This window comes from Nesoenas mayeri (genome assembly GCF_963082525.1).
Source record: "Nesoenas mayeri genome assembly, chromosome: 25".
NCBI lineage: Eukaryota > Metazoa > Chordata > Aves > Columbiformes > Columbidae > Nesoenas > Nesoenas mayeri.
In genome coordinates, this window is record NC_137549.1 from 4,002,720 (window position 1) to 4,027,954 (window position 25,235).

A 25,235-nucleotide genomic window follows, 5' to 3' on the forward strand; every position below is an offset into this window, starting at 1 on the left:
CTACACTGAACTACACCCAAAGGTGACAAACTGGGCAGTTCCCTGCGTGTCACCACTAATAATTCCTACCTGATAAAGGCTCTGGGAGCTACTTTCTTCCCCAAGTTTGGGGATACACAATATTTAATCCACCACTTTATACTGTATTCTCAGCCAAGACGTCCACGCACAAATTATGCAATGGATACCCTAAGACAAGTAACTTTTGCAAGCCAGTCCATGCATTCTCCAAGGTATAAACTCTCATCTTCCTCCTCTCTCCCTATCGTCCCTCCCCAGATAAATCCATTTTTAGCCCCAGGTTACCCCAATATGCTCACAGACGTACTAGAAGAGACCAAGGAATCAATCAAGGTACCCACGGTGAAGCCAAATACTTATAAAAACACATTAAGGCAGGTTTCGCATCATTTCATTTTTGGACACAAAATGCTGGTCACTTCACTGCACATGCAAATAAGAAAGATTTCACACTTAATAAAAAGCTTTAAATTCATTCTTTTAGATATCAATTATAGAAAAATCAACCTTTTTTCCTTTCTTCGTTTAAAAGAGGTCAGAACATTACTGCAGACGAAAGCAGATGCATAGACACACCTAATGGAATGGATCCCCCTTCCCTCCACACGCACAGAAACAGAGGGCAGGGTTCTTGGCACCAGAAGAGAACAGTTTTTCCTCACTGTCGGTCAGAAATGACTCATCCTTCCATTCTGAGTTGAGAAGGTCCTTCTGAGCAGACTTAAACCAAAGCAAAATATACCACAGAGCAGGAATATTTATCTCCGAAACTCTATTCGGATCAAAACCGCGCACCGCAGCGCGTTCCTGTGGTGCTGGAACTAACTAAAAAACATTATTGCCATTGATGTAAGATCAATTCCTCAAGTTAACTTCCTCTACTAATTAAACCTCAGGTGGAAGAGGCAGCGGCAGTTCATCTCTGAGATGACGCTTCCAAGACCAATGTGGTCTTGCAAGGAAAAGGAAATTTGGTGACCCAAATTGACATGGGGAATGACAATCCACAACATAAAATGACCTCCCTACAGCCCGGTACAAACAAGGAGCCTACAGCAGAGTAGCCAAGGAGTGAAACAACTCTCACGTTGAAGATAAAATGGTTTCAATGGGTCATTGTTAAAGGTACTTCCATAGAAAAAGCTTAAAAAAAAAATGTATCACCCATCACTGACCCACAGTTAAAAAAACCCAAAGGACAGGAAATTCGGTTCCTAGGATTTCCCCTCTCATCATTTTATATTCCTTTATTCCCTTCCACTTTTGCATTCCCGATTACCCTACCCCTTTAGAAAAAGGAGGGGGAGTAGAGTTTAGTCAAGTTCCATCCTCAAAACTACCCGGCAATGAATTAACCGTCAGCTTCTCGATGTTTCCTGAAGCGCACGTCAAAATGCTCGTAGGTTCAATTGGACTGTTGGTGCAATACACTTAGCGGACACTCTTGGCTTTGTAAATCGTTGTGCTGACCCTGCTGATAGGGTTTATTCTGGGAATTCTTAGATGGAACTCCCTATAAAAGAAAGAAAGAACACACTTGTAAGTCAAGAAGAACTTTTAATGAATATATCTTTATAGCTAGTGAGCCCTTAAAAGAATAAAGCACCATTGCCATAAAATATCTATTTCTTTATCTCCTGTTTTTCACTTTCAGCAGATGGTTTGTCCTGGTTCTTTGCTGTCGCCAGATCTATGTCCAAATAAAGCTCCTGCTCGTGATGTGGTAAGACAGCTCAGATATGGTATCTCCCAAAAGCCAAACAGATCTTGTGTTATAAACCTTCCAGCTTGGAGGATTGCTGAACATACATCACCCTTCTACCTGAAATACGGCTGCCGCTCCCTCCAAAGGGGCTTTTCCTCTGTTATTCCTCCGAAAATTGCCTATTTTTTCCCTTCCACATTCTTGGTTCTTGCCTCCCAGGCTCTGGACTCTACATGACAAAGCATTCGGGGTATTGGCCACCCTGTTTATGTGACAGAACACTAATTGCTTTTACTAGGCTAAAACTTAAAATGATCAGAAATTCAAATCAGCATGAGCTCCACCAATGGTACATACGGTGGTCGTGGTTAAGATTACATCAAAGGAACCAGCAAGGAAAAAACTCTGCTTCATAGCACAGTGCACTGTCCCCAAATGCAACATTTAACAGTTGGACTCCACGATCTTAAAGGTCTTTTTCAACCAAAAGAATTCTATGATTTTATTTCAGAGAATTCCCATTGGTGCCTCTTGACTTGGCCTTAGAGACCTGCTTTTTTTCTGCATTACTACACAGTAATAATTCATTATTAAGAGCTATTTTTGGTTTACAAGGCAATTAAACAATATTCTACTTGCGCCTTTGAAGAAGAGGTCCAGCGCACAAGTGAAAGTCAGAGATATTCTCGAAACAAGCCCTTTGCGATGTTTTTAAGGGATGTACAATGTAAAGGCACATTTCTGTGAATCCTGCAGTTACTACCATCTTCAACTTTTCAGATGTTGAATACATACGCTTTTCTGTTCTTTTCAGTTTATAAATGCCCACCACACAGAAAGGTTTTTAACGGCTTCGCTCTTTTGATGGTTAGGTTGCCTTTTTCTAACTTTCTACAAATATTATCTTAAAAAATTCCACAAATGTGCCCTCTAACACACCCTGCAAGAAAACACGAACTAACAACGTGAAAGTGAGAGAAAAACACAGGCAGGGGGAGAAATGGAGTCCATGAGACGGCAGCTGCCCTGTCTGCTCAGGGTGTCCTCTTGCTTGTAACAAGAACAGGTAAATAGGGGGAAAAATGACATTACACGATAATTTTTTAAGAATTGATGCTCAAGACAGAATCCTTCAAGCACTTACATACATTCTGGTTACACATTTAGCCCACCTGACACAGACATAAGTCCCGTGACAACGCAAGGACTCACCAGACACCACACACATCAAAGTATTTGATTCTTTCCCACAAGCACGGCTACTCCACAATTTAAAGTGCGTACTAAAAAGCAAAGGTTTGTCAATATAGACTAAGATTCCTTCTGAAATTATTTCTGCCTTCAGTCAAGTCCAGTTTAAGGTGAGAAGAGATGCTGTCACGTTACCTGGACTATAAGTTCTCCATCTCCTGGTCAGGATCCTGCTCCTCCTCCTCCTCTTCCTCTTCTCCTTCTTCCTCGCCTCCTTCTTTCTCTGAAGGAGCTTCCCCATCTCGCGCTATTTCCTCCACATGGGCGAGCATGTCGGCCATCAGAGCTTCCTCCAGTCTCTTCCTCACCTGCTGCACCAGCTCCTCCTGCTTCCTGCCCCAAATCAACCAACACTGACATCAATCCTCAATCCCTCTTTCAAGGGCAAACAATCTTATTATAAATAAGGGATCTGGACTGGCTGGATCAATGGGCTGAGGGCAGCTGTCCGAGGTTCAACAAGGCCAAGTGCTGGGTCCTGTAACTGGGTCACAACAATGCCCTGAACACTTCAGGCTCGGGGAAGAGCGGCCGGAAAAGGAGCTGGGTGGTTGGTGAACATGAGCCAGCGTGTGCCCAGGTGGCCAAAAAGGCCAACAGCATCCTAGCTTGTACCAGGAATAGTCTGGCCAGCAGAACTAGAGAAGTCATTGCACCACTGTATTCAGCACTGGTGAGACCGCACCTCGAATCCTGCGTTCAGTTTTGAGCCCCTCGTCATAAGAAGGACATTGAAATACTTAAGAGACTGCAGAGGAGGCGATGAAGCTGGTGAGAAGCCTGGAGCACAAGCGTGATGGGAGCGGCTGAGGGAACCTGGGGGGTTCAGCCTGGAGAACAGGAGGCTGAAGAGAGACCTTCTCGCCCTCTGCAACTGCCTGAAAGGAGCTTGGAGCATGGAGAGTGTTGGTCTCTTCTCCCAAGTAGCAAGTGATAGGACAAGAGGAAATGGCCTCAGGTTGTGCCAGGGCAGGTTTAGATCGGATATTAGGAAAACATTCTTCCTGGAAAGGCCTGTTGGGCATTGGAACAGGCTGCACAGGGCAGTGGTAGAGTGACCACTCCTGGAGGGGTTTAAAAGGTGTTTATACAAGATTCTTAGGGACATGGGTTAGTGCCAGAGTTGGTCTAGGTTATGGTTGGACGCGATGATCCTGAGGGTCTCTTCCAACCGAAATGATTCTGTGATTCTAATCCCTGTACGTGAGGCTGGGCAGACAAGCGCGGCTTTGAAAGAGCCCTCCTGCAAGAACTGAACCTGAGCCACCAGTGTCCCTGGCAGCCAAGAGGGTCAACCATGTCCTGGGTGCATCCAGCACAGCGTTGCCAGCTGGGCAGGGCGGGGATTGTCCTGCTCTGCTCCGCACTACTGCAGCCTCACCTCGAGCACTGTGTGCAGTTCTGGGCGCCACAGGTTAAAAGAGACATTAAGCTGCTAGAGAGCGTCCAGAAGAGGCTACGAAGTTGGTGAAGGTTTGGAGGGGAAGCCATATGAGGAGTGGCTGAAGTCCCTGGGTTTGTTCAGCCTGGGGAAGAGGAGACTGAGGGCAGAGCTCATGGGCTGCAGGTTCCTCAGCAGGGGAGCAGGAGGGGCAGGACTGAGCTCTTCTCTCTGTGACAGTGACAGAGCCCAGGGAATGGCAGAAGATGTGCCAAGGAGGGTCAGTTGGACATGAGGAAAAGGTGCTGGACACCGAACAGGCTCCCCAGGGAGGTGTCACGGCCCTAACCTCACAGTGTTCAAGAAGAGACTGGACACCGTCCTCAGACACACGGGGTGACCTGTGGGGTGTCCTGTGCAGGGACAGCAGTTGGACTCCATGATCCCTGTGAGTCCCTCCCAACTCAGGACATTCTATGGTTCTAACTGCATGGTAAAAAAAATCCTGCCTGGTAATATATTAGAAATGAACGCGAAAGAAACGCTTTAAAAAGTTGTCCAATGTTTTCTATTACAAGTCTTTAGCACTGATTGTACCATTTTTAATTCTGGCAGCTGACTCAAGACCTTATCTTTTCTTCTTCTTTACTTCCAGTACTAATATTAATTTAAACAAGAAAAAGCTACCCTGCTCACATTTCCAAAAATGAGACTGGAGAAAATTAAGTTTCTGACCATTTCAATCTTTTTCACTCTTTCTCCTTGTGAGTCACAACCTTAAATTTTACAGCTCCTTTTCAGTCAAGTCACAGTAAAGAAGCAATAAACAACCCAGCTCTCGGTACTCCTATTTCATCTCAGCCACAGGAAATCATAAGGTTATAAACAGACCATTTTTCCTGGTCATTCCTGTATAAATCAAGTATAAAAAAAGTCATCCTGTAACTCAAAAAGATTTATCAAACAGTCAATGCAATTCCTACCTGCTTTCAGGTTAGCATCCTTGGTATATTAAGTTTTCTGTGAAGTGCTTAAAGCTGAGTTTCTCCAGTCTTGATTTAGCAATATAACTAATTACAGAAAGGAAGGTACAGCTAAATAAACTGCATCCTTGTTCACTGCCTCAGCAGCAGTTAAATGCTTTTATTTGGTCCTGTGTTGAGACAGAGTATGGTGAAGAGAATCGAATGGCAGTGTTCAGGATTTCTTCAATCCCTTCGTTACTTACAGGTGCCTTCATCAAGGTTACTCAAATTTAGACATATTGTTCAATAAAAGGAGAGGTACTCTGACATGAAAAACAAACACAAACCTGAAACCTCAGAGTAACCGAGCATGGGCAAAATAAAAACTAATGGGCTTTAAGTACACGCTTGTACGAGAGCAGCTTCATCTAACAATTCTTTACTACTCTATCGATAAAGAAGCACTCAAATAAATTCACCAAGCCATAGCGCTCCACCAGACACCTAAACTTGCTATTGAAAAAAAAATAACCAAAAAGGCAGGGGTTGAAACTTTTTTAGCACAAGAAACTTTGTTCCAAGACAGTAAGTGATATTTCCAGCAAATACCTAATATCTTCATCTGTCACCATGAACGCTTTGCAAAGGGGCTGGGAGGTGTTGAGCCAAACGCCTGGATTTTTCTCCACGGCCGCAGAGAGTTGGCCAGTGATGGGCATCGTGCTGGTGTGCAGAGCACTGGCAATAGCAGATAGAAGCGTTTCATCAGTGCAACCGGGTCCAACTCCTAAAAGTGAGAGGAAAACCGATAACTGACATTGCAGCACACACAGAACAGCACATCAAGACAACAAGCGTTATTTAAATGTTAATGGCAAGGCATGTGCTGTCATTTAGAGAGCTAACACAACAGAAGCCTTTAGGACAGATTTATCACAGCATCTGTACTACCCCCTGCAAGGTTATCAAGGTTATTTAAACCTAGATGAGTTCTTCCTTCTGTTACATTAAAAGAAAAAGGGAATGGAAGCTGCTTGCATTCTGCTTCTGGAAAATGAACAAAAAGTCAAGAAGTCTTGTTCCAGCACCCCGTTGGCATGGAGGCTTCCATCCAACGCAGGAACGGTCCGCAGCACCAGGAGCACTGCAGAACAAGGAGGTCAAACACAATCTCTTCCAATCGCCACTGATCAGTATCAAAACGCCACCCCCGGGGTTAAGGGCAGACTCCAATTACCTTGTAAACCTTTTGGAAGGTCCATTGTTTTCACCAGCTCCTCTGCAATGTCAAAAGCGTTCAGTCCACTTAATTTCTTCTCCCAGAAGAGCTACCAGCAAAGAAAGCGTTTATTGGCACAAAACGGAGCAACAGAACCGACAACTACACAAAGCACCTGCTTACTGTCCAAAAAAGAGAAGAACGCTGCTGCAGACAATGTGATATTGGATTTACGGCAGAAGGGTCTGTGTGTGAGGGGATGACCCCCATTATCAATCAGTCCCATGACAACTCTGTCCTGATTTGCTGCCTTGAAAAATACTTCTTTTTCTCTTCATCCAGGGACTGGGACTGAATTGGAACAGCAAAAGCGCCCTCCTGCAAAGAACACTCCTCTTCCTCTTGCTGTCTCAGATCTGCCACAGAAGTTACGGAATATATGGATTTTCTCCAACCTCTTTCTAAGGTCAAGCGTTATTTTATTTATGAATCACAAGAACAACCACATCTGGTCGTTCACCATGTTTGAAATCACAGATTCTCCTCAAGCTTAAGAACATGGAAACGTCTGGTTTGGTGTAAAGTCGGATACTACACCTAGATACACCTTCAAATCTCGATCTGTATGTACAAGGATGAGCAATGAATATAGACGGAATATCATTTGCCTTGAAAGAAAGCAATGTAAATTTATAACCTTATTCATACAGGTAGAGTTAACTACTAACGACATACGCATCTGAAAAACAAGGCCTGTGCAGTCAGTACAATCCCTTGCTCTACATGTATGTGGTCTATACAGGAATAGGGATTTCTCAAAACACAGAATTCTTATATGATTGGAACACAAGCCCTATGGGGAGAGGCTGAGGGAACTGGGCTTGTTTAGTCTGGAGAAGAGGAGGCTCAGAGGTGAGCTCAGCACTCTCCAGAACTACCTGAAGGGCAGTTCTAGCCAGGTGGGGATTGGGCTCTTCTCCCAGGCATCAGCAATAGGACAAGGGGCCATGGGCTTCAACTCTGCCAGGGGAAATTGAGGCTGGAGATGAGAAAGCAATTCTGTGCAGAGAGTGGTCAGGCATTGGAATGGCTGCCCAGGGAGGTGCTGGACTCACCGGCCCTGGAGGTTTTGAAACTGAGATTGGCCATGGCACTTAGTGCCATGATCTAGTCAATGGGCTGGAGTTGGACCAAGGGTTGGACTGGATGAGCTCTGAGGTCTTTTCCAACCCAGTCCATTCTGTGATTCTGTGTGATTTGACAGTGATTCTAATTACAATGCAAATGTCCCCTGAAGTAGTTACATGTGTCTAAATTTGTAGATAACAAACCACAGTACAAACAGCATATTAATTACAGATTGCAAATGGGGTTCCCATTTTAAAAGCTGGGAGCACCGGAAGGTCTTGTTTCTGAAATACCAAGAGACTTCAAATCGGCATGGACCATTTGTTCAGCATCACAAATTTCAAGTGGTTTATTTTGGGACCCTCCCAGCAGCAAAGCCTGGAGTTTACTTAATTTTGGAGAAGCTGCTAAGCTGCCATCCTTACCTGCCGGGGCTGGTCCACGGCTTTCTGTGGATCGCTCTTCACCTTGTTGCTGGGATGGTTCGTGATCTTTGTGACAGGTTGTTTGAAGATAGAAGCCGTCTGTCTGACCGGCAGCGCTGTGTTCAGATCAGGCTTCCCCTAAAGTTTTCAAACGAAAGGAGACAAAAACAAAACTAAACTAAACTATTTTCAGTTTGCTAAAATGCTGCTGCAGCCATAAAGATGCACAGCAGGGAAACAAGAGCGTTCGTGGACTCGAACACTCAGCTGACCTCAAGCTGTATGAGTTAGACTGCTAAAAATGCAGAACTATGTTAAAATCTTGCCTTAAATCTATCAACATTAAAATAAGTTTTCCACTCTTCCACATTTTACTTAATGTCCTCTCACGCTAGTTTATACACACTGGTTTTATCCCAATTTTGACAGAATTTAGGAGTAAGAATACTGAGTTTTCACTTTGACAAGCCACCTGTAGATCACTAAACTGGAAGATTTCGATACAATGTTTGTAATAATTAGAAATAATAACTAGAATCCAGACACCATTCTCAACCATTCTGCTTAAATCCTGTCGTGGACACCAATAAACACATCAATACAGCTGGAACCTTGATGGCCTTTTTTTATTTCCAGTTAACAAAACTCAGGTTTTAAATGGAGCTCATAAAAATCAAGTTTTTACTGCAAAACTGTATTTTCTGCCAGTGGGAACACAGGAAAACTGTTCCATGCTCCCAAGATACAGCAGGCAAGTCTTGAAACAGCCTCAGGACACACTTTGTTCTTGAGGATGCAGATATAACATCTGCTTAACGTATTTATTCATGAGATGTAGAAAAGATGTATTGAGGACAAATATCTTATTGAATCATGTGTGCTAATCCATTTATAAGGCAGTGGTAACTATTTGTACATTTATGGAAAGGTTTGGGTTGAATTTTTAGCCTGTGAGATGCACATTAGCTGCTGGTCTCTGCAGTGAGGAATGTTTTCACATCTCACAACAGCACCTAGTGCTGTAAGTAAATGTTCCGATTGCTCTGATGATGGTGATTCCTTAATGGCTGACATAGTTAGAAAATAAGCATGATGCTGTTTCCCAAATTTAACATTTAGGTGCACAGAGATAAGCTTTTGGATTCTGAAAAAGCTTTTAGCACCTGAAGAAGGTAATTTAAGAATGGCTCGAGCCAATCTCTGCAGACAGGCTGTATGCCAATGTCAGTGTCATCCTGACTAAACCTCAACAACTGAAATCACCAGGCACCAAACACAGACCCTTTCATTTTGTTCTAAAATCAGGTCTTACCATCCTCCTGCCTCTTCAGCTTTTTGCCCAAAATGTATCCTCCTCCTTAGACCAATTCCAAAGCCAAGATACCGGCACAGCCAAGGTCCCTGCTGTCCCCTTCCCACTCCCCAAAACCAAATGTCAGAGCAGAGCTGCTGCCCAATCGCCAGACCAGCTGGAGACGTGCGGCTCCAGAGGAGATCAAGAACACAATCTCCTTCTCCAGGGAAGGGAAGAAAGATGCCAGCCCTCCCTCCACAGTATTTCACAGTTATCACAATATTCTTGATGGCATCGCTACCCTGGAAGAGTCATGGAATTGCAGTATTTGTCCAGCACACCATAACAGAAACGTTCTTATTTCATATAACCCTGAGTTTCAAGCATTAATTACAAAATGCTTAATGTTCACAGCAGGACATCATTCTGAGGGGCAGCCTGGCCACTCCACCAGCGAATGGAAGACTAAAAACTGCTCATGCCTCTTGGTCTTACTTTGGCTTGGTTGGAACAGTCATAGCGCATCCTCTGCCTGTTCTTGTTCATTTTATTCATCAACATCTTCCCTGTGCGGAAGTCAAAAGTGCCGAGGTCCATCGAGCTGCCCAGGTAGCGCGCCAGCTGGGGCTTGCTCCGAAACTTCTTACCACTCGGGCTGAAAAACAGACAGAAAAGAAACAAGGAGGGAAATTAAACCCCCCTGGACTTCAACACCAGCTGGAAGGCAGGAGAGGCAAGTTTTATTTCCTTCTTAAAAGACATGTGCTGAACTCCCAAGAATGAAGCTCACATTAAACCCTCAAAGGATATTATGGCTTTTGGATCAACTCCTTCTCATGATTACTGTGGAAGAGACAAGTGTAGACCACGTTAAAATGGTTTTACATGTAAAGAGGAAGATTCAGACCAGGTATAAATGAACATAGCGTAATTAACACAATAACTGACAGGGGAGATATCAGCACAGATGTACTTATCACTCAGCTGTCTCAAATAATAAATGTCCATTTTCAAGCATAATTTCTTCTCTCAGGAGCGTTATGTTTGACTAGCACCACAAACGCCTCCTCCAACTCCCTTTCCCCCTCCTTGAATAGCACTTTCAGGTTTGGTTACCTGAATTCTGAACACTCAACTTCAGGATTACACAGTAGCAAGAGCAGAAATTAAGTGCTGACAAGCCGCAAAGCAAAGAATTACAAAGCTTAAGTGATGCAAAGATAAAGGTTAAAACCTTGGAAAACTTTCAATTAATAGGAAACAGAAGAGATTCCTTTTTAAACACCTGGTTTCTCCTGAGAGCCCACAGCCTGGCAAGCAGGCACAAGCTACTCCAACTCCTCGTTGTTGTGTTTATTCTCTTTTTGAATATAACCTTTTCCACTATGACAAGAAGCAGTGCGAGGTTAAGCTCTCTTATTTTTTATGCATAAAGCAAAAATCCGTCAATGTGTTATGACTACAGCGTAGAACTGAACAGACCATAAGCACAAAGGATTCTTCACGTTCCTACGTAGCATAATAACGATGCCTCTTTATTCCCTTCATTTCTCTCACTTCTGGTTTTCTGCATCTTGCAGTTTGCATATTCAATCTTAGCACCCATCTGGTAGCAAGTCTTTCCATGTATATCATACTAAACAAAAGTTAATTGGGTTAAAGACCAAAAATGCCAATTACCGCCCTGCTCCTAATTATCCATTTTCTTATTTTAAAGAGCAGTTAGTGATAGAATTTCTGCCGGATTGCATGATGTGGGGTGATTTCCCCTCCGCTCTCAATGTACCATGGGATCGCGGTTAGAAAACATCAGGTCACATCCCAGCAAGATCTCACGAACATCGTACACAACGGTGGCACCTGCGAGCTCAACAACTCGACTCAAAGCAACTTCGCAACGTCCAAACGTTGAACTTGAGATGTATAGAAGTGGTACCTAAATATCACCCTGAGTAGACACTAACAGCCTCAACAGGGTCTTAAAACAGAAAAAAGGCCTCTTTACAACACATTATCTGCTTCCCTGAAGCTTTTAATAAGGGAAAGGTCTGAAAAAAACCAATGTGAGAATAGAATTTCTAGTATGGGACAGTGGCAAATCAATTAGTCCGAGTCAAGCTGAGCATGCAAACAAAATAGATTAAAACAAAAAGCAGAAAGAAATGAAGTATTAAAAGCTTGTATCTGCTCCCCACTTACTGCTCAGGCATGAAAGCATCCATGCAAATGCAGAGTTAACCACCTGGGGAAAATAATCTGTCTTTAGAGGGCAGAAAGAAGGGGAACACTGGTTATTCCTCAGCTGGCCCATTTCACTACAGAACTGCACAGGCAAGAAGGTGACAGAGAGAGCAGGAATAAGCAGAGAGGAACAGAGACTGGGTCCAGACTCAAATTTGAAGCCAATTTTAAAAATATAAAGGGATTTTTATGCCTCAATCTATAAAGAGGCATATATCTATATATCTATAAAGAGGAATAACCAGCTCCAGCAGCTTTTCGGCCAGAGCCACCTCTGCCGTGAGCAAAGCCAAGAAGAGAAAATCCGAATACATTGAGAATATGACATTGCTCCGCAGCTCCAGTTTACAGTTTAGTGCCTTAGTAATTTTGGAAATAATACATTACAGTGAATTGTGCACTTTGAAACACAGTGTAACTTCTAGAACAGAGGCAGACACACTCGGAGACAGTATTTTAAATGAACGTAATTCTTTAGTTTTTGTGTTTTGTACATGTTGTAGTAATTTTGCAATGGATCTGAAAAGCTGCTCAAAGTCCACATACATCTAAAAAAACCCACCTGAAATGACTCAGAGTCCTTTCTCTTCCTGGGGAAGCTTGGCACAAAGGAAAAGCACTGAAATGTTCAGAAGAGAAACTTTTATTCTGATTATTGTCTTGAAAATGGTAACAACCGTACCAAGCTTCTCTGCAGCAATGGTAGAATGGGCAACAAAGCTCAAACTCCAACTGACAGTGAACTCAGTAAATACAAACAGCTCTGGAGCTCCTGGGGTCCCCCTGGCAGGAGCATCCTTGGTATGATACAGCTGTTGAGGGCACCTATAGACATCTGAGAGGGTCAAAGTGGGGAGGGGGGAAACAAGAAAAAGGCAGCCAAAACCCACAACATTTAAGCAGTGGGATTGCTCGCTGCACATTGCAAGGCACGGAAACATTAAACCAGCAGTTGTGAATTCTGAACGTCATTAAAACGCTTGTGTGCCCTTTAAATGCCACAAAATATGAAATTTCTCTCCCTCCATTTGGAGCAAAAGCATTGTTTGCACTCCTGGTTTTGATGTACAAAAGACTTCGAAACGACTCAGAAGAAAGACATCTCGATATGAAGCTGGAAAAAAACCCCACCTCTTCTAAATAATCCTGCAATACGCTGCGCTCAGGTCCCGAATTCAAATCTTTCACACTTCACTGTGTTACAAGCAAACAATGCAACTGCAAAGTTGCAACCGATTTGACACACTCGTCCATCAAAAGCTCCACGGTATTATGTGGCTGCACGGCACGAACAAAACGAGGAGCGAGGGCTGGGGTGATCCAAGCCCATTCACCCTCGTTTGCTGTTCATGGACTTTTTGGCTGTGGATTGAGGCAAATTAGGCAACTGAAGGGCCGGGCGCTGCCAGGTGCCCGCTGCTCTCCATGTGCAGCTCAGCCTTTGTTTCCTGCCTTAGATTCTTAAGGAAAGACAGACTGCGAGCCCAGGCCCTCTCTCCTCCTCCTTCATTACACAAGTCTCCTCCCCTCCACTCTCCCTATTTAGCCTATGGAAGATCTGCACAACTTGGAAAGTGAGGGACAAAAGACAAAAAGAACCCCAAACAAACGCAGGCATCACCTGTGCCTTTTAAAGAAACGGAGACAGGAATCACCTGGGTGAAAACAGAGAGCAATGGTATATCCCTTACATCTCATTTCCTCGCTGGGAGGTGATGGGTGTAATGAAAAAGGTTCTTCCTTCCCCATTTCAATCATGCTCCTTCCTGGCAGAGCTGGGGAGTCACAACCCCCCCAGCTCTGCCCCAGGTAAACGCTGATGCCAGGGGCCCCGTGGGTGCTGTACAACCCCCCAACACCACGTCCTAGGGAGGGACAGGCACCCTGGGACACCTCGCACCCTGTCACCACCAGCATCCCACATTATCCATGGCTGCAGCACCAGGTCCTGCCTCAGTGGTCCCAAACTCCAACAACTCCGTGACCCTGGGACGGGCTCACACAAAGCACCAGTAGGGACAAGGTGACAACTCCAGCTGCCATAACCCACATCTTCACACGCCCCTCCAGAAATGGGTGTCCTTGGCTCTGTATGGAGCAGCCTCGGGGGATCAAGCTGTCCCCTGTCACTGCAGCTGTCCCCAGAAGTATTTCTGTGCATGTGGCCCCGCACCACTGCCAGCAGCAGCAGGCAAGGGCTGCCCCGAAGGGCAATGTGGCTTTGTTCAGTAACTTGGGCTCTGACCACAAAAAAACCAAAACCAAACAAACACCTCCCCAAAAAAAAACCCCAAAACCAAACACCCCCCCCAAAAAAAACCAAAAACCAAACAAACACCCCAAAAAAACAACTTTGATACATATGATAAATACACCAAAAGCTCTCAAATTTCCAGAGGCACCCCACTGCCAAACAAGAACCCGAGTGGCAGGAATATATTATATATATATTATATATATTATATTATATATTATATATAATTTACATATATATATAAAATAGACAATATATATAATATATTATATATATTGTCTATTTATATATATATATATATAAATAGACAATATATATAATATATTATATATATTGTCTATTTATATATATATATATATATAAAAATATATATATAAAATGAGCCATTTTTATAAGGCTCATCTCAAACATCATGAGAGTTTCCCTGGGGAAGCTGTAAGTAAAACAGAACAACTGAAAAACAGCAAAGTACAAGCTCAGTTAAAAAAATAATAATAATAATAATATAGACCAAAATATACTTGGGGGGGGGGTGTTAAAAATGTTCTCTTCAACTCCTTACATAGGTGCTGCATAGGTAAGAAATTCACAACAAAATAAGCTTCACCCAAGAGATCTGTTAAGTTTTCCAGAGCAGCAATGCCACCAACTCCTTGCAGCAGAGAGGAACAGCGATCCCAGACTTCTTAGACACTTGGTCATCGAACCTTCAGTAGGAAAATACTATGAGGAAAAGCATCGCAAAGCAGCACTGAATTCTCCTTCCCCTCAGTGAGAACACCGAGTTTGAAAGGAGCCTTTGTAGCTACAACTCTCCCAAAAAACAACCCACTGCTTTCACAAAATCCCGATACGCTTCTCAAAATCCTGCATCCCTGCCCCTTTCCTGCTCTCTCCGAAGCCAGCCCACAAGACCCACATCAGCGAGACACCCTCTTGGGTTTCCCAACTCTTAAGCCACAGGCAGATGAGTAAATAGAATCCGGTTAAAAAGAATTCTGCACAATCATCCACCGGTAAATGCGACATTGTAGAACTGCTGCTAAAAATCTGGCCAGGGACTTAAACCTCAAAGAGGGTTTAATTTCCAGCCAGCAACCGGCTCGCACACGAGCTGAACACACTTGGCACAACTCATTCGTCTTGTCGCCCAAAGCAGAACTCGTCTTCAACAGAAACCTTCCTGCAGAAAAATGTGCAGGGCTACAAAAGGAAATCTCCAAATAGAAAGCACAACAGCCCTAAAAAAATCGGTTTGGAAAGCAGTAACTGCCACCTCGCTGCTGATTCCCTAAGCTCAGTATTAATTCTTAAGGCTGGTTGTTGCACAAGAGCGCTCGTTTCTGAGCCATGTGTGAAATTTCCCACAAAATCACACTGCAACTGTACATTCAGGGCAGCCAGATTTAACAAAATAATCATGCAGGTAAACAACATGCAGAAATAGTAGAGGGATTAATAAATTGCCCGACATGTATTTTCCACTCTGAGTTAATGCAAAATGCAACAGCAACCAAAAATCAGTGCGGTGGGGCCCTATTCTACCTTTGATCTCCGTCCAAATTGATATAAAAGAAAAATCCATTATAACTTGGGAATAAAAACATGCTACTTATCCTCTCTGCCGCTCTTTTTTAAGCTCAGCTCCAAGACCACAACTTTACAAATAAAATAAGTACACGGAAAACCAGGGATGTTTCAAGCTTTCAGGCGCTGATCATCTGCGCTCCTCCGGGATGAAGCCGTGGAGCCGGCACTTCCAGCTTTACGCTCTCGAGGATGTTTGGCGGTCCCGCCATTGCCCAGCACCGCACGCTTTTCTCCCAGCTGTAATCTGATTTTTTTTTTTAAAACAAAATGAAACCTAACACGTGCGGAAAGTTGATCGCATGCGTTTTGCTGACTAGAGAAGGCTGGATGAGAACACCTGGGTAAGTTCTGCTACACTCTCGCAGCTCCCAAGTTTCATCTGTCAGCCCGTGGGTGCGCTGGGTGGCATTGGGTGGGTGCGGGAAGGATCCACATGGCCCACACCTACAGCCATAAGACATGCAGCAATATTTATAGCAATCTGTTAGGCAGAGTGAGCGTCTCCCCAGCCATACATGCAAGATAAGGCACCCAGAGCCCTGGGCTCTTCACCTACAGCAACACCCAGCAAAGCAAATGCATCTTTGCCTTGCCCCAAATTCCCTAATTTACAGAAAATGCAGCAGATAGAGCCCCAGGAAAGCAGGCGGCCGCTCTCACTAATACCCTGGCTACTTTGCAAACACCGCATTTATTTGACATTAAAATAAACCCCAAAAAACTATTTGCAAGGTACAAACCACTCTTGAGGGACAAGCTGGGCTCCCGAAAGGCCATGGTCACGTCCCATGGGGCTCACCCCCTCACGGCAGGTCGCTGGCAGCAAGAAGGGGGTGGCAGAGCCCCCCCAGACCCCACACACACCCCTATAGAGCCGATCCCCATAGGTACCAACCGGTACCACAGCCCTGCCGGCCCCCCCGCCGCCTCCACCTGTAGCGCCAGGCGGGGCCGGGTCGGCCTCCCACCCACCGGGCGCCTCCTCCCAGCCCCCACCGCAGGGAAGCGCAGCCCACGGCTCCCTCCCAGGCCCGGGGCAGCGGCGCCGCGGCCCGGCCGAGCGCTCCCACCTCTTCCGCTCCATGGCGGCCCGGCCCGCTCCCTCCGGCCGCCGGCTCTTCCCCGCCGCCGCGCTCTCCTCCCGCCGCCGGCCGCTCCACGCTCCGGCCGCTCACGCCAACCCCCCGCCGGGTTCCTACCCCCCCCCCTCCCCGGCCCCGGGAGGCGGCGCTGAGGCCGCGGCTCGTCCCGCTTCCCAGTGCAGCCTCCGCCGCCGCCCGCCGGGCCCTGGCCCCGCTAGCCGCCGCGCCGCGGGCCTCCCGCCTCCTCCACGCCGTGAGGCGGCCGCTCCGCCCGCTCCCGCCCCTTCCACCGCTTCCCGCCTTCCCGCCGCGGCTGGATCCCTCCGCCCGCGCACGCCGCGGAGATATAGTCCCTCCCCGCCGCCGCGCTCGGCGGGAAAAGCTGCACCCAGCGCCCTCTCCGCGGGTCCCCCACCTCACCTCAACGCCGGGCGCCGCGCCCCTCCCCGGGGTCCCGGCAGCGCCGCTTTGGGCATCTTCCCCCGAGCCCGCCCCGGCCACACTGGTGGCCCCGCGCCCCCCGCCCGCTCGCGCCCCCTGCAGGCCCGGCCCCGCGCCGGCGCCACCGGGACTCCCGCGCTGCACCCCGGGACCCCTCCCCGGGAGGGAGCTGGGGCTCCTCAGTTTGGAGAAGAGGAGACTGAGGGGTGACCTTATTAATGTTTATAAACATATAAAGGGTGAGTGCCACGAGGATGGAGCCAGGCTCTTCTCGGTGGCAAACAATGATAGGACAAGGGGTAATGGGATCAAGCTGCAACACAAGAGGTTCCACTTAAATTTGAGAAAAAACTTCTTCTCAGTAAGGGTGGCAGAGCCTGGAACAGGCTGCCCAGGGGGGTTGTGGAGTCTCCTTCTCTGCAGACATTCAAAACCCACCTGGACATGTTCCTGTGCGACCTCACCTGGGCGTTCCTGCTCCATGGGGGGATTGCACTGGATGAGCTTTTGAGGTCCCTTCCAACCCCAAACATACTGTGATACTGTGATACACGGGGCTGGATCCCGAGCCGTGAGGGACGGGCGGGCTACCGGGCAGGGGCCGCCTGTGTCCCGGTGACTCTGACTGCTTGGAGGAACCGGCCCGTTCTGCAACGCGGCCCCTCCTCGAGGGGCTTTTTCTGAGGGGGCTCTTCTGGGTTCGTTTTGCGCGTTCGTGGGCAGCGCTCTGGAGCAGCCGGAGCCCTTTCTGCGGAGACAACGGGCGACCCCATAAAAACACCAACCAAACAACAACGCGCCAGCACAAAACAAACCAACAAAACCAAAACACACACAAAAACACCTACCGAGAAACAAACAAAACACAAACCGAACGAAAATCAAAATTAAAATAACCACAAACAACAACAACACAACCGAAAACCCCAACAAAACCAACAACAAAAAAAAAGATAAGAAGAAAATAAAGGGGAAAATTGTGCAGCTTCCTTCTCTGGAGATATTAAAACAAAAACCAACACCATAAACCCTGGCTGCATTACTCTGCAATTTGCTCTGGGCACCTTGGAGATGATCTCCAGAGGTCCCTTCCAATCCCAACCATTCTGCAATTAAAACTTGCTTTGGAGAAGAGATGGTGTGAAGAGAAAGTGGTGTCACCTCCTGCGGCTGTTTAACCTCTGCTGGACATCCTCTATTGGAAAATAATCCAAAAAATCACCCCCGGTTTGAGGACGTGCAATCCAGCACCCCTATTTTGGCATTACGCACCGAAAAACACGAAGCTCCACGAGGCAGCCTGCCTTCCGAAGCAAATCGGAGTAATTCATTTTCCATTAACAAACAAATGACATAGTAGGTTTGTGTTAAGGATTTTGCTCCGACCAGCAGACCTGAGCAATCACCATCAGATTCCAAAGCAGCAGCACCCATGGGTGCCCACCCAGATCTGTTGAGATCAAAATAAATTAAAAAAAATAATTATTAAAAAATAAAGCCCACACAAAACCCAACCAATCAACAAAATATGAGTGCAGCTCTGGCCACCGCTCAGTTCTTCTGCCACCAAACTTAGTCTATTCGAGCTTCCAGTGCTTCCTCCAGCCCACATCTGTGCAACAAGCTGTTGGTAGTTTTACTTATGTTTTTATGCATTTGTTTCAGACTCCCTTGTTTGGAAGCTGCAGGGAGCACAAGACATGAGAGGAAACCGGCGCATGGGGTGTCAATTTTCCGGACTCAGGTAGAAAGTCGTGGTCAGCAGGACAAGGGCAGTGACCCTTCCCTGTGCTCTGCATTGGGGAGGCCACACCTGGAGCATTGTGTTCAGTTCTGGGCCCCCCAGGTCAGGAAAGAGATTGAAGTGCTGGAGCGGGTCCAGAGAAGAGCAACAAGACTGGGGAAGGGACTTGAACACAAGCCCTATGGGGAGAGGCTGAAGGAGCTGGGGTTGTTTAGTCTGGAGAAGAGGAGGCTTAGAGGGGAGCTCAGCACTCTCTAGAACTACCTGAAGGGCAGTTCTAGCCAGGTGGGGATTGGGCTCTTCTCCCAGGCATCAGCAATAGGACAAGGGGCCATGGGCTTCAACTCTGCCAGGGGAAATTGAGGCTGGAGATGAGAAAGCAATTCTGTGCAGAGAGTGGTCAGGCATTGGAATGGCTGCCCAGGGAGGTGCTGGACTCACTGGCCCTGGAGGTTTTGAAACTGAGATTGGCCATGGCACTTAGTGCCATGATCTAGTCAATGGGCTGGAGTTGGACCAAGGGTTGGACTGGATGAGCTCTGAGGGCTTTTCCAACCCAGTCCATTCTGGGATTCTGTGAAATTGAAAAAAAATTCAAAGAACCAGATGTGCCAGTAAGTGCGGGGTTGCATTTGCTTTGTACAGGAAGATTTTTACATTTAAGATACATGACAATGGGGATTTTGTCTTTAATCTAATCAATACGGAGCTCTCCGTTGCCCTGAAGATGCTCCATCTCTTTAGGGACTGGTTTTGGTTTTGTTTGTTTGTGTTTAACATTGTCTCCTTCTGGGCTCACACTTATGAAATATCTCTGTTATCGCTGTTATTTCCTGTGATCTGGAACATACAGATCAGAAAAGTTTTAATTGCCAGTATTGATCAAAACCACGGTATTTTTCATAAGTGCACTTTCTGCAAACACCTTACAACCCAGCCAAAATCCTACCACCCCTAACCAAAAACTTGCAGTGAAATACAAGTTCTTGATTAGAAATAATTGCACAAAGGGAAAGTGAGGCATGGAGTAATGCAGTTTGCTCTGATTTAGCGCAGCAAACAGGGAAACCAGCAGCAGAACTCAGTTGGGGCGACGCTGCAGCGCCATGCACCCGACAGCTGCGTTTTGAGAGAGACGTGGAGCGCGTGGAAGCCAAGAGGAGAGTGGTGAAAAATCAGCAGCAGCTGTCTGCAAAACGTCCTGTGAGGAAAGAGGAAAGAACTGGGGTTATTTAGTCTCAAAAAAATAGCTGAGATCTCTTAATAACCTTCAATTATGCAAAAGGGAAAGAATTACTGAGCGGGAGGGGAGAGAATTTCTTTTTTATAAACATGTAAACTGAGAAGTTAAGCACAGAAATGGACTACGTGAAATCTTAATGGCATTTTTTAAGACTAAATTGGAAAAGCTGGGGAGTGGATCCAGCTGCAGGGTGGGGATGGAGAAGGTTGACACTTAAAAATCCAGGGAACCTCGAACTCAGGCTGACAGGAGTTAGAAAATCAGTTTCCACTGACAGGCGGTGCAGCAACAGCTTGCAGAAGGGAAGATGTTTCCAAGGAGTGCATGAAGTGTTTGGGTAGAAACCCTCTCTTGAGCCCAAGGGAAAAGATGCCCATGTTCCTTCGGGAATACTGCCAAGGTGCAGAGGATGAGGCATTTGCAGATGTTGCCACCAGCTGAAAGCGTATTCAGCTGCCAGAGAGTCCATGTTGTTCCAGGACTAGCAGATAATAACAAAAAAACACCAAAAATCAGCCATGGAAACAAGCAATGGGACATTCCGACAGAAAAAATCTCCCCAATTTTAGCCCTGAAGTCAAAAGCTTTCTGCTCGGCAGCCAAATATCCCAGCGCCAGCAGGGGAGCTTATTTCAGAGAACTGGTCCAGGAGATGATGGCAGAAGCAACCAGCACAGTCTGACCACAGCAGAGCGACAGTGCCGAGGTGGCTGCAATGACAACGCTCTGTCCCATCTCCACTCAAACCTTTCATGACAAAACTGAAGATCCCAGCATGGCCAAACCCTTTGAAGAGGCAGGCGGGAATCCAGATGACCCTCCTTTTTGTACAGAAGGTTTTGAAATCACATCATAAACCCAGAGCTGAAGGCGCTTTTTGATTTCTGCAGCTCCAAAGCCCCAGGAGCTTGGCCATACCCTCTCCAGGTTTTTCCTCTGTCAGGTCGTTATCTTTTAACTAATTTGTTCATATAATGGACGTGACATTGGGTTAGCCCACCCTGAAAAATAATTAACTGTTAGAAAAGAGGCACTGCTCAAACACAGAGTCCTGGCAGCTACCGGCTGATGCCCGAGAAAGTGGCACGAGAAGCCAACATGCAGTAGGATTTCCATGGGACACACATTTGAACAAGCTGACAACAGAACCCAAACCAGGAGTCCGGCCTAAAGAATGTGGACTAAGATGGTAACGCAAAAAAAAAAAACAACAAACCACCAAAACAAACCAACCAAACCACAACAAAACAACACCAAAACTATCATTTTCTTTGTTTATTTTGTATATCAGGTTTATAAATTATTCCCATGAGGACAAGATCTGCTGTGAAGGCGATCAGAAGATGAGTACAAGGCAGGCTGGTCAATGAAATCAAATTTTTTCCCAAACTTGTTCATGTTCACCTGTCACAGAATCTGTCCTGGGCATTGCAAGGTCACCTCAAAGCAGGGGCTCAGCGGACGGATGGCTCCAAAACACGCTATCCAGCCATAAATGTCCTACAATAAACGCAAAGCAGTTATTCAGCAGCACTTTCCGCAACGTGCTACAGATTTCAAAATCCTCAATTATCCAGGCACGAAATTTCCGGTTCCAGAAGCAAATCAGGCACAGAACACAGACATGTGGGCCTGGAGTCTCTTTGGGAGGAATCAAAAGCCACCACAGAAACATCCTCTTTCTTCCCATAGAGAAATATGGGTTTTCAAGATGATTTACGGACAACGACACATCAAAGCTCTTGCTTCAAAACAGAAAACATACGCTGTGGTCTCAAGAAAGCATTTACGTCCCTGCTACCGGCTAAGACATTTTTAAGTAAAAAAATAATCCATGGCCAGGTAATTTAGTTGCCTTTTCCACTGACTTGTCCAAAAACATCTACGGCCGCCCGCTGACTTTCATGAAAAGCGTCTTTCATCCTTTGGTTACACCAAGAATCTGTGTGATCCATATATTGAAAACAGGGAAGGGACAGTAAATTATTCGAACGGCAACAAGCACCTCTGGAAAAAGTGACTTACAAAAGTACAAACAATTCACTCTGCGACTTCGAGACTCTCTGATCTCCCTATAAAATACTGTGTAGCGTGAAGGCAAGTATCTCACTTTCATTTAACAACATTTAAGTGTTATTCTGACTGGAAGAAATTATTGAGATTTATGTAGTTTCCTCTGGACCTTCTCCTGTCAGCATCCTTTAATGCAATGCAAAAAATAACCAAGTTCTAAGCCTGCCTACTACACAAATACACATTTAGAAGCCTAAGAGAAGGTCTTGTCTAATTGCTGGTCTATGTTTATGGATGGTCAGTCTTAGAGGAGATTCTGAGCAGCACATTTCATACGCTACTAAAGGAAAAAATAAAATATTGAGAGAGCCAATTTGACAGTGAATTTGTGATATGCAGTAACCACCTCCAAACATTCAACTTATTTTAATAACAGTTACAAGAAAGGAGGGTGAATTTGCCTTGCAACAAAACTAGTCACCAGCTTGAAGTCATTCTCCCTAGGAGTAGATGTAAAAAGATCTGTCAAATGTTCCAAATTACCACAAAACACTTGATCGGACTTCTCAGGAACCACATTACACTGCGAAAAATCCACTGCTTGCAAAATAATCTCTTGAAAAACATACTCTTATTAATATTTCATCCTCTGGGCACTCTGTGAAGTACTGCATTTAAAAAATAATAATAATTTTTAAAAGCCCTGAAGGATCAAATGGAGCAGTTCTGTTTTGGACCAACAATATGATTGTGCCCCAGACTGACCAGACGCATCAACACAACCCTACTGCTTAAGCCAAGAGACGCACAAACAAAACTTACCAAGAGAGGAAAGCTTAGTCTTCAGTTTTATACTTGCCACCGATGTAGGGAACATACTGAAGCACCAGCTTCCAATCTGTGACCCATATTACACCAACACCTGCTACACCACCCCATCTAGCGAGGGTGGGAATCCTAAAGAAAAGACATACACACATGCAGGTAAATAATGTTAACCAGGGGGGGCTGAGGTTGGACCTTGGGAACAATTTCTTCCCCAAAGGGCTGTGGGGCATTGGAACAGGCTGCCCAGGGCAGTGCTGGAGTCACCATCCCTGGAGGGCTGGACAGACGGACATGAGGTTCTCAGGACATGGGGCAGTGCCAGGGGTGGGTTAATGGGTGAACCCAATGGTATTAAAGGTGTTTTCCAACCAAAAGGATTCTATAATTCTCCACGACAAAAGGTCTGGCAAAAGCTCATCACTAAAATATCTGGGAAAGTAATTCAGTTGAGAACAATGCTTCGCAGAAATCTTGAAAGAATCACACATTCATAGATAACTATTAGTCCCCAGGGCAGTCAACATATTTTACAGGAAAGCATAGACATGCTTTTTATTCAAAAATAACGTTACCAAGTTACGAAAAGCTGTGGTTACTTGTTCAGCTACTCCACTGCTATTCTCATGTCCCCGTTATGCCCACCAGCTACTTCACACTCCCTCACACAACTCTGCAAACTGGCACCCGCTGGTACCGTCACACACATTTATAGCTCTGAAACACCTTGAAAAGGGTCAGAACAACCCGGAGGCGAAACCCCCGCCAGGCAAACACCCCAAGTCCCCAAACCCGCCCCCTCAGCGCCTCGAACCCAGCCCGACCCCCCACGGAACACAGAGCAGCGGAACCAACCCGACGGGAACGGGAAGGGCGCGGGCAGCCCCTGAGGCGCCTGAGGCGCGCGGTGGGGGCGGCGGCCCGTCCCAGTGTCCGCGGTGAGGAGACCAGGACAGGCCGCGCACCTCCCACTGCGAACCCCAGGAGCGGCCGCGTCCCGCCCCGCACACCCAGTGCCCCCTGTGCAGGAGCCCGGGACCGAGCGGGAGCCCTGGGCAGGGCCTCACCAGTTCTGGAGCAGCTGGACATAACGCGGCCCCACCAGCTTGCTGAGCATCCCGCCCCGCTCAAAGTCACCCCCACTGCGCAGCTGCGGGCCGCAAGGGGCCTTTGCGACACTGCAGCGCTTCTGCGCATGCGCACAGCGCGGAGCTGCCCGCGGCAGTGCCTGAGTTAAGCGGCGTTGGCATGGCAACCACCCCTCCTATGGTCGTGGTCGTACATGATCCCGCCCGAGCGGGCACAGGATCCCTGAGGGGATTATCGGATCTCAGACGGTTTGTGTTGAAGGGACCTCCCCAGTGCCCCCCCCGCCATGACAGGGACATCGTCACCAGCTCAGGTTGCTCAGAGCCCCGTCCAGCCTGGCCTGGGATGTCTCAGGGATGGTTCATCCACCACCTCTCTGGCCAACCTGGGCCAGGCTCTCACCACCCTCAGGGCAACAATTTCTACCTCATGTCCGCCCTGAATCTCCCTCCTTTAGTTTAAAACCATCGCCCCTTGTCCTATCGCAACAGGCCCTGCTCGAAAGTCTGTCCCCATCTTTCTCATCAGAAAGTTCGCAATAAGGTCTCCGTGGAAACCTTCACCAGGGGAACACGAAACACCCACAGAGCGTGAGTTCATGGAATGGACCGTGTCTGAAAACCTGTCTTGTCTTTTCCTTCAGTTTTTTGTTTGTTTGTTTTTGGTACAAGGTAAAGCTTTTATTACAACTTCTCATTCATAGCTATACAACATCTGAAAGACATAGACGGGGAGGGGAGAAAAAGTAATATTGTTATAAAAAGTCACATTTATTGCTACATTACTGTTATATACAGGACAGTTCTCAAAATCTACTTTAAAAAAGTTAGGATTATTTAAAAATTCCAAATAATCCAGCCAGCTGTTTTGACACTTGTATAAAATTATTTAAAAAAATGAAAACAATTCATATCTTGAGGCACTCAGAAACACAATTTCATCCCCCAATTGTGATTCATTTCAAAGAACAACGCATTTCCCCACCCCCAAATACTTTATTTTTTCTTTTCTTTTTTTCTTTTTTTTCTTTTTTTCTTTTTTTCCTCTGGGTTAGGCATATATATATATATTTACTATATATATAGTTCAAAACTATAATGTGTATCTGATTTAAGAACAAGGATTTCAGCCACTTAAGTACATCTGGATTTACAGGTAGGCAGCATAAACATCAAAAGCAAGGACTTTTGTTTGTTTGTTTGTTTTTAAAGGCCAAAAGCCAATAAAACAACCCAAAACTTTCTACAGAGTTAAAAATAAACAACTTCCGCAGGCATCTCCCATCTGCTCTCCCCCCACCCCCCGCCCCTTCTACAAAAATATA

At 46.1% G+C, this 25,235-nt stretch overlaps 2 protein-coding genes across 3 annotated transcripts; both read right to left on the reverse strand.

Moving 5' to 3' along the window:
• Positions 1-1,054: 1,054 nt before the first annotated feature.
• On the reverse strand, positions 1,055-16,639 carry MBD3 (methyl-CpG binding domain protein 3). 2 transcript variants are annotated; one of them, XM_080359492.1, is made up of 8 exons: positions 16,545-16,639; positions 12,193-12,249; positions 9,885-10,044; positions 8,096-8,233; positions 6,561-6,651; positions 5,933-6,110; positions 3,113-3,310; positions 1,055-1,534 (listed from the first exon to the last, which is right to left on the reverse strand). In XM_080359492.1, exons 1-7 carry the CDS (start codon positions 16,556-16,558, stop codon positions 3,118-3,120), a joined length of 831 nt encoding a protein of 276 aa, XP_080215618.1. In that variant the 5' UTR covers positions 16,559-16,639; the 3' UTR covers positions 1,055-1,534; positions 3,113-3,117. The 2 variants fall into 2 exon arrangements, with proteins under 2 accessions (XP_080215618.1, XP_080215617.1); XM_080359491.1 differs by lacking the exon at positions 12,193-12,249 and having other exon boundaries at positions 16,545-16,617.
• Positions 16,640-21,052: 4,413 nt separating this feature from the next.
• On the reverse strand, positions 21,053-23,974 carry UQCR11 (ubiquinol-cytochrome c reductase, complex III subunit XI). Its single transcript, XM_080359528.1, has 3 exons — positions 23,890-23,974; positions 22,820-22,954; positions 21,053-21,484 (listed from the first exon to the last, which is right to left on the reverse strand). Exons 1-2 carry the CDS (start codon positions 23,937-23,939, stop codon positions 22,834-22,836), a joined length of 171 nt encoding a protein of 56 aa, XP_080215654.1. The 5' UTR covers positions 23,940-23,974; the 3' UTR covers positions 21,053-21,484; positions 22,820-22,833.
• Positions 23,975-25,235: the final 1,261 nt, after the last annotated feature.

Bases quoted from the DNA above. Each gene is read 5' to 3' on its own strand.
- MBD3 (XM_080359492.1), bottom strand. The intron at 6,111-6,560 runs GTAATTGGAGTC...TCTCACTTTTAG, and splicing joins CCTTCCAAAAGGTTTACAAG to GAGTTGGACCCGGTTGCACT. The intron at 3,311-5,932 runs GTATTTGCTGGA...GATTTGGGGCAG, and splicing joins GTGACAGATGAAGATATTAG to GAAGCAGGAGGAGCTGGTGC.
- UQCR11 (XM_080359528.1), bottom strand. From the start codon at position 23,939: ATGCTCAGCAAGCTGGTGGGGCCGCGTTATGTCCAGCTGCTCCAGAAC. The intron at 22,955-23,889 runs GTGAGGCCCTGC...TCTTTTCTTTAG, and splicing joins GTCCAGCTGCTCCAGAACTG to GATTCCCACCCTCGCTAGAT.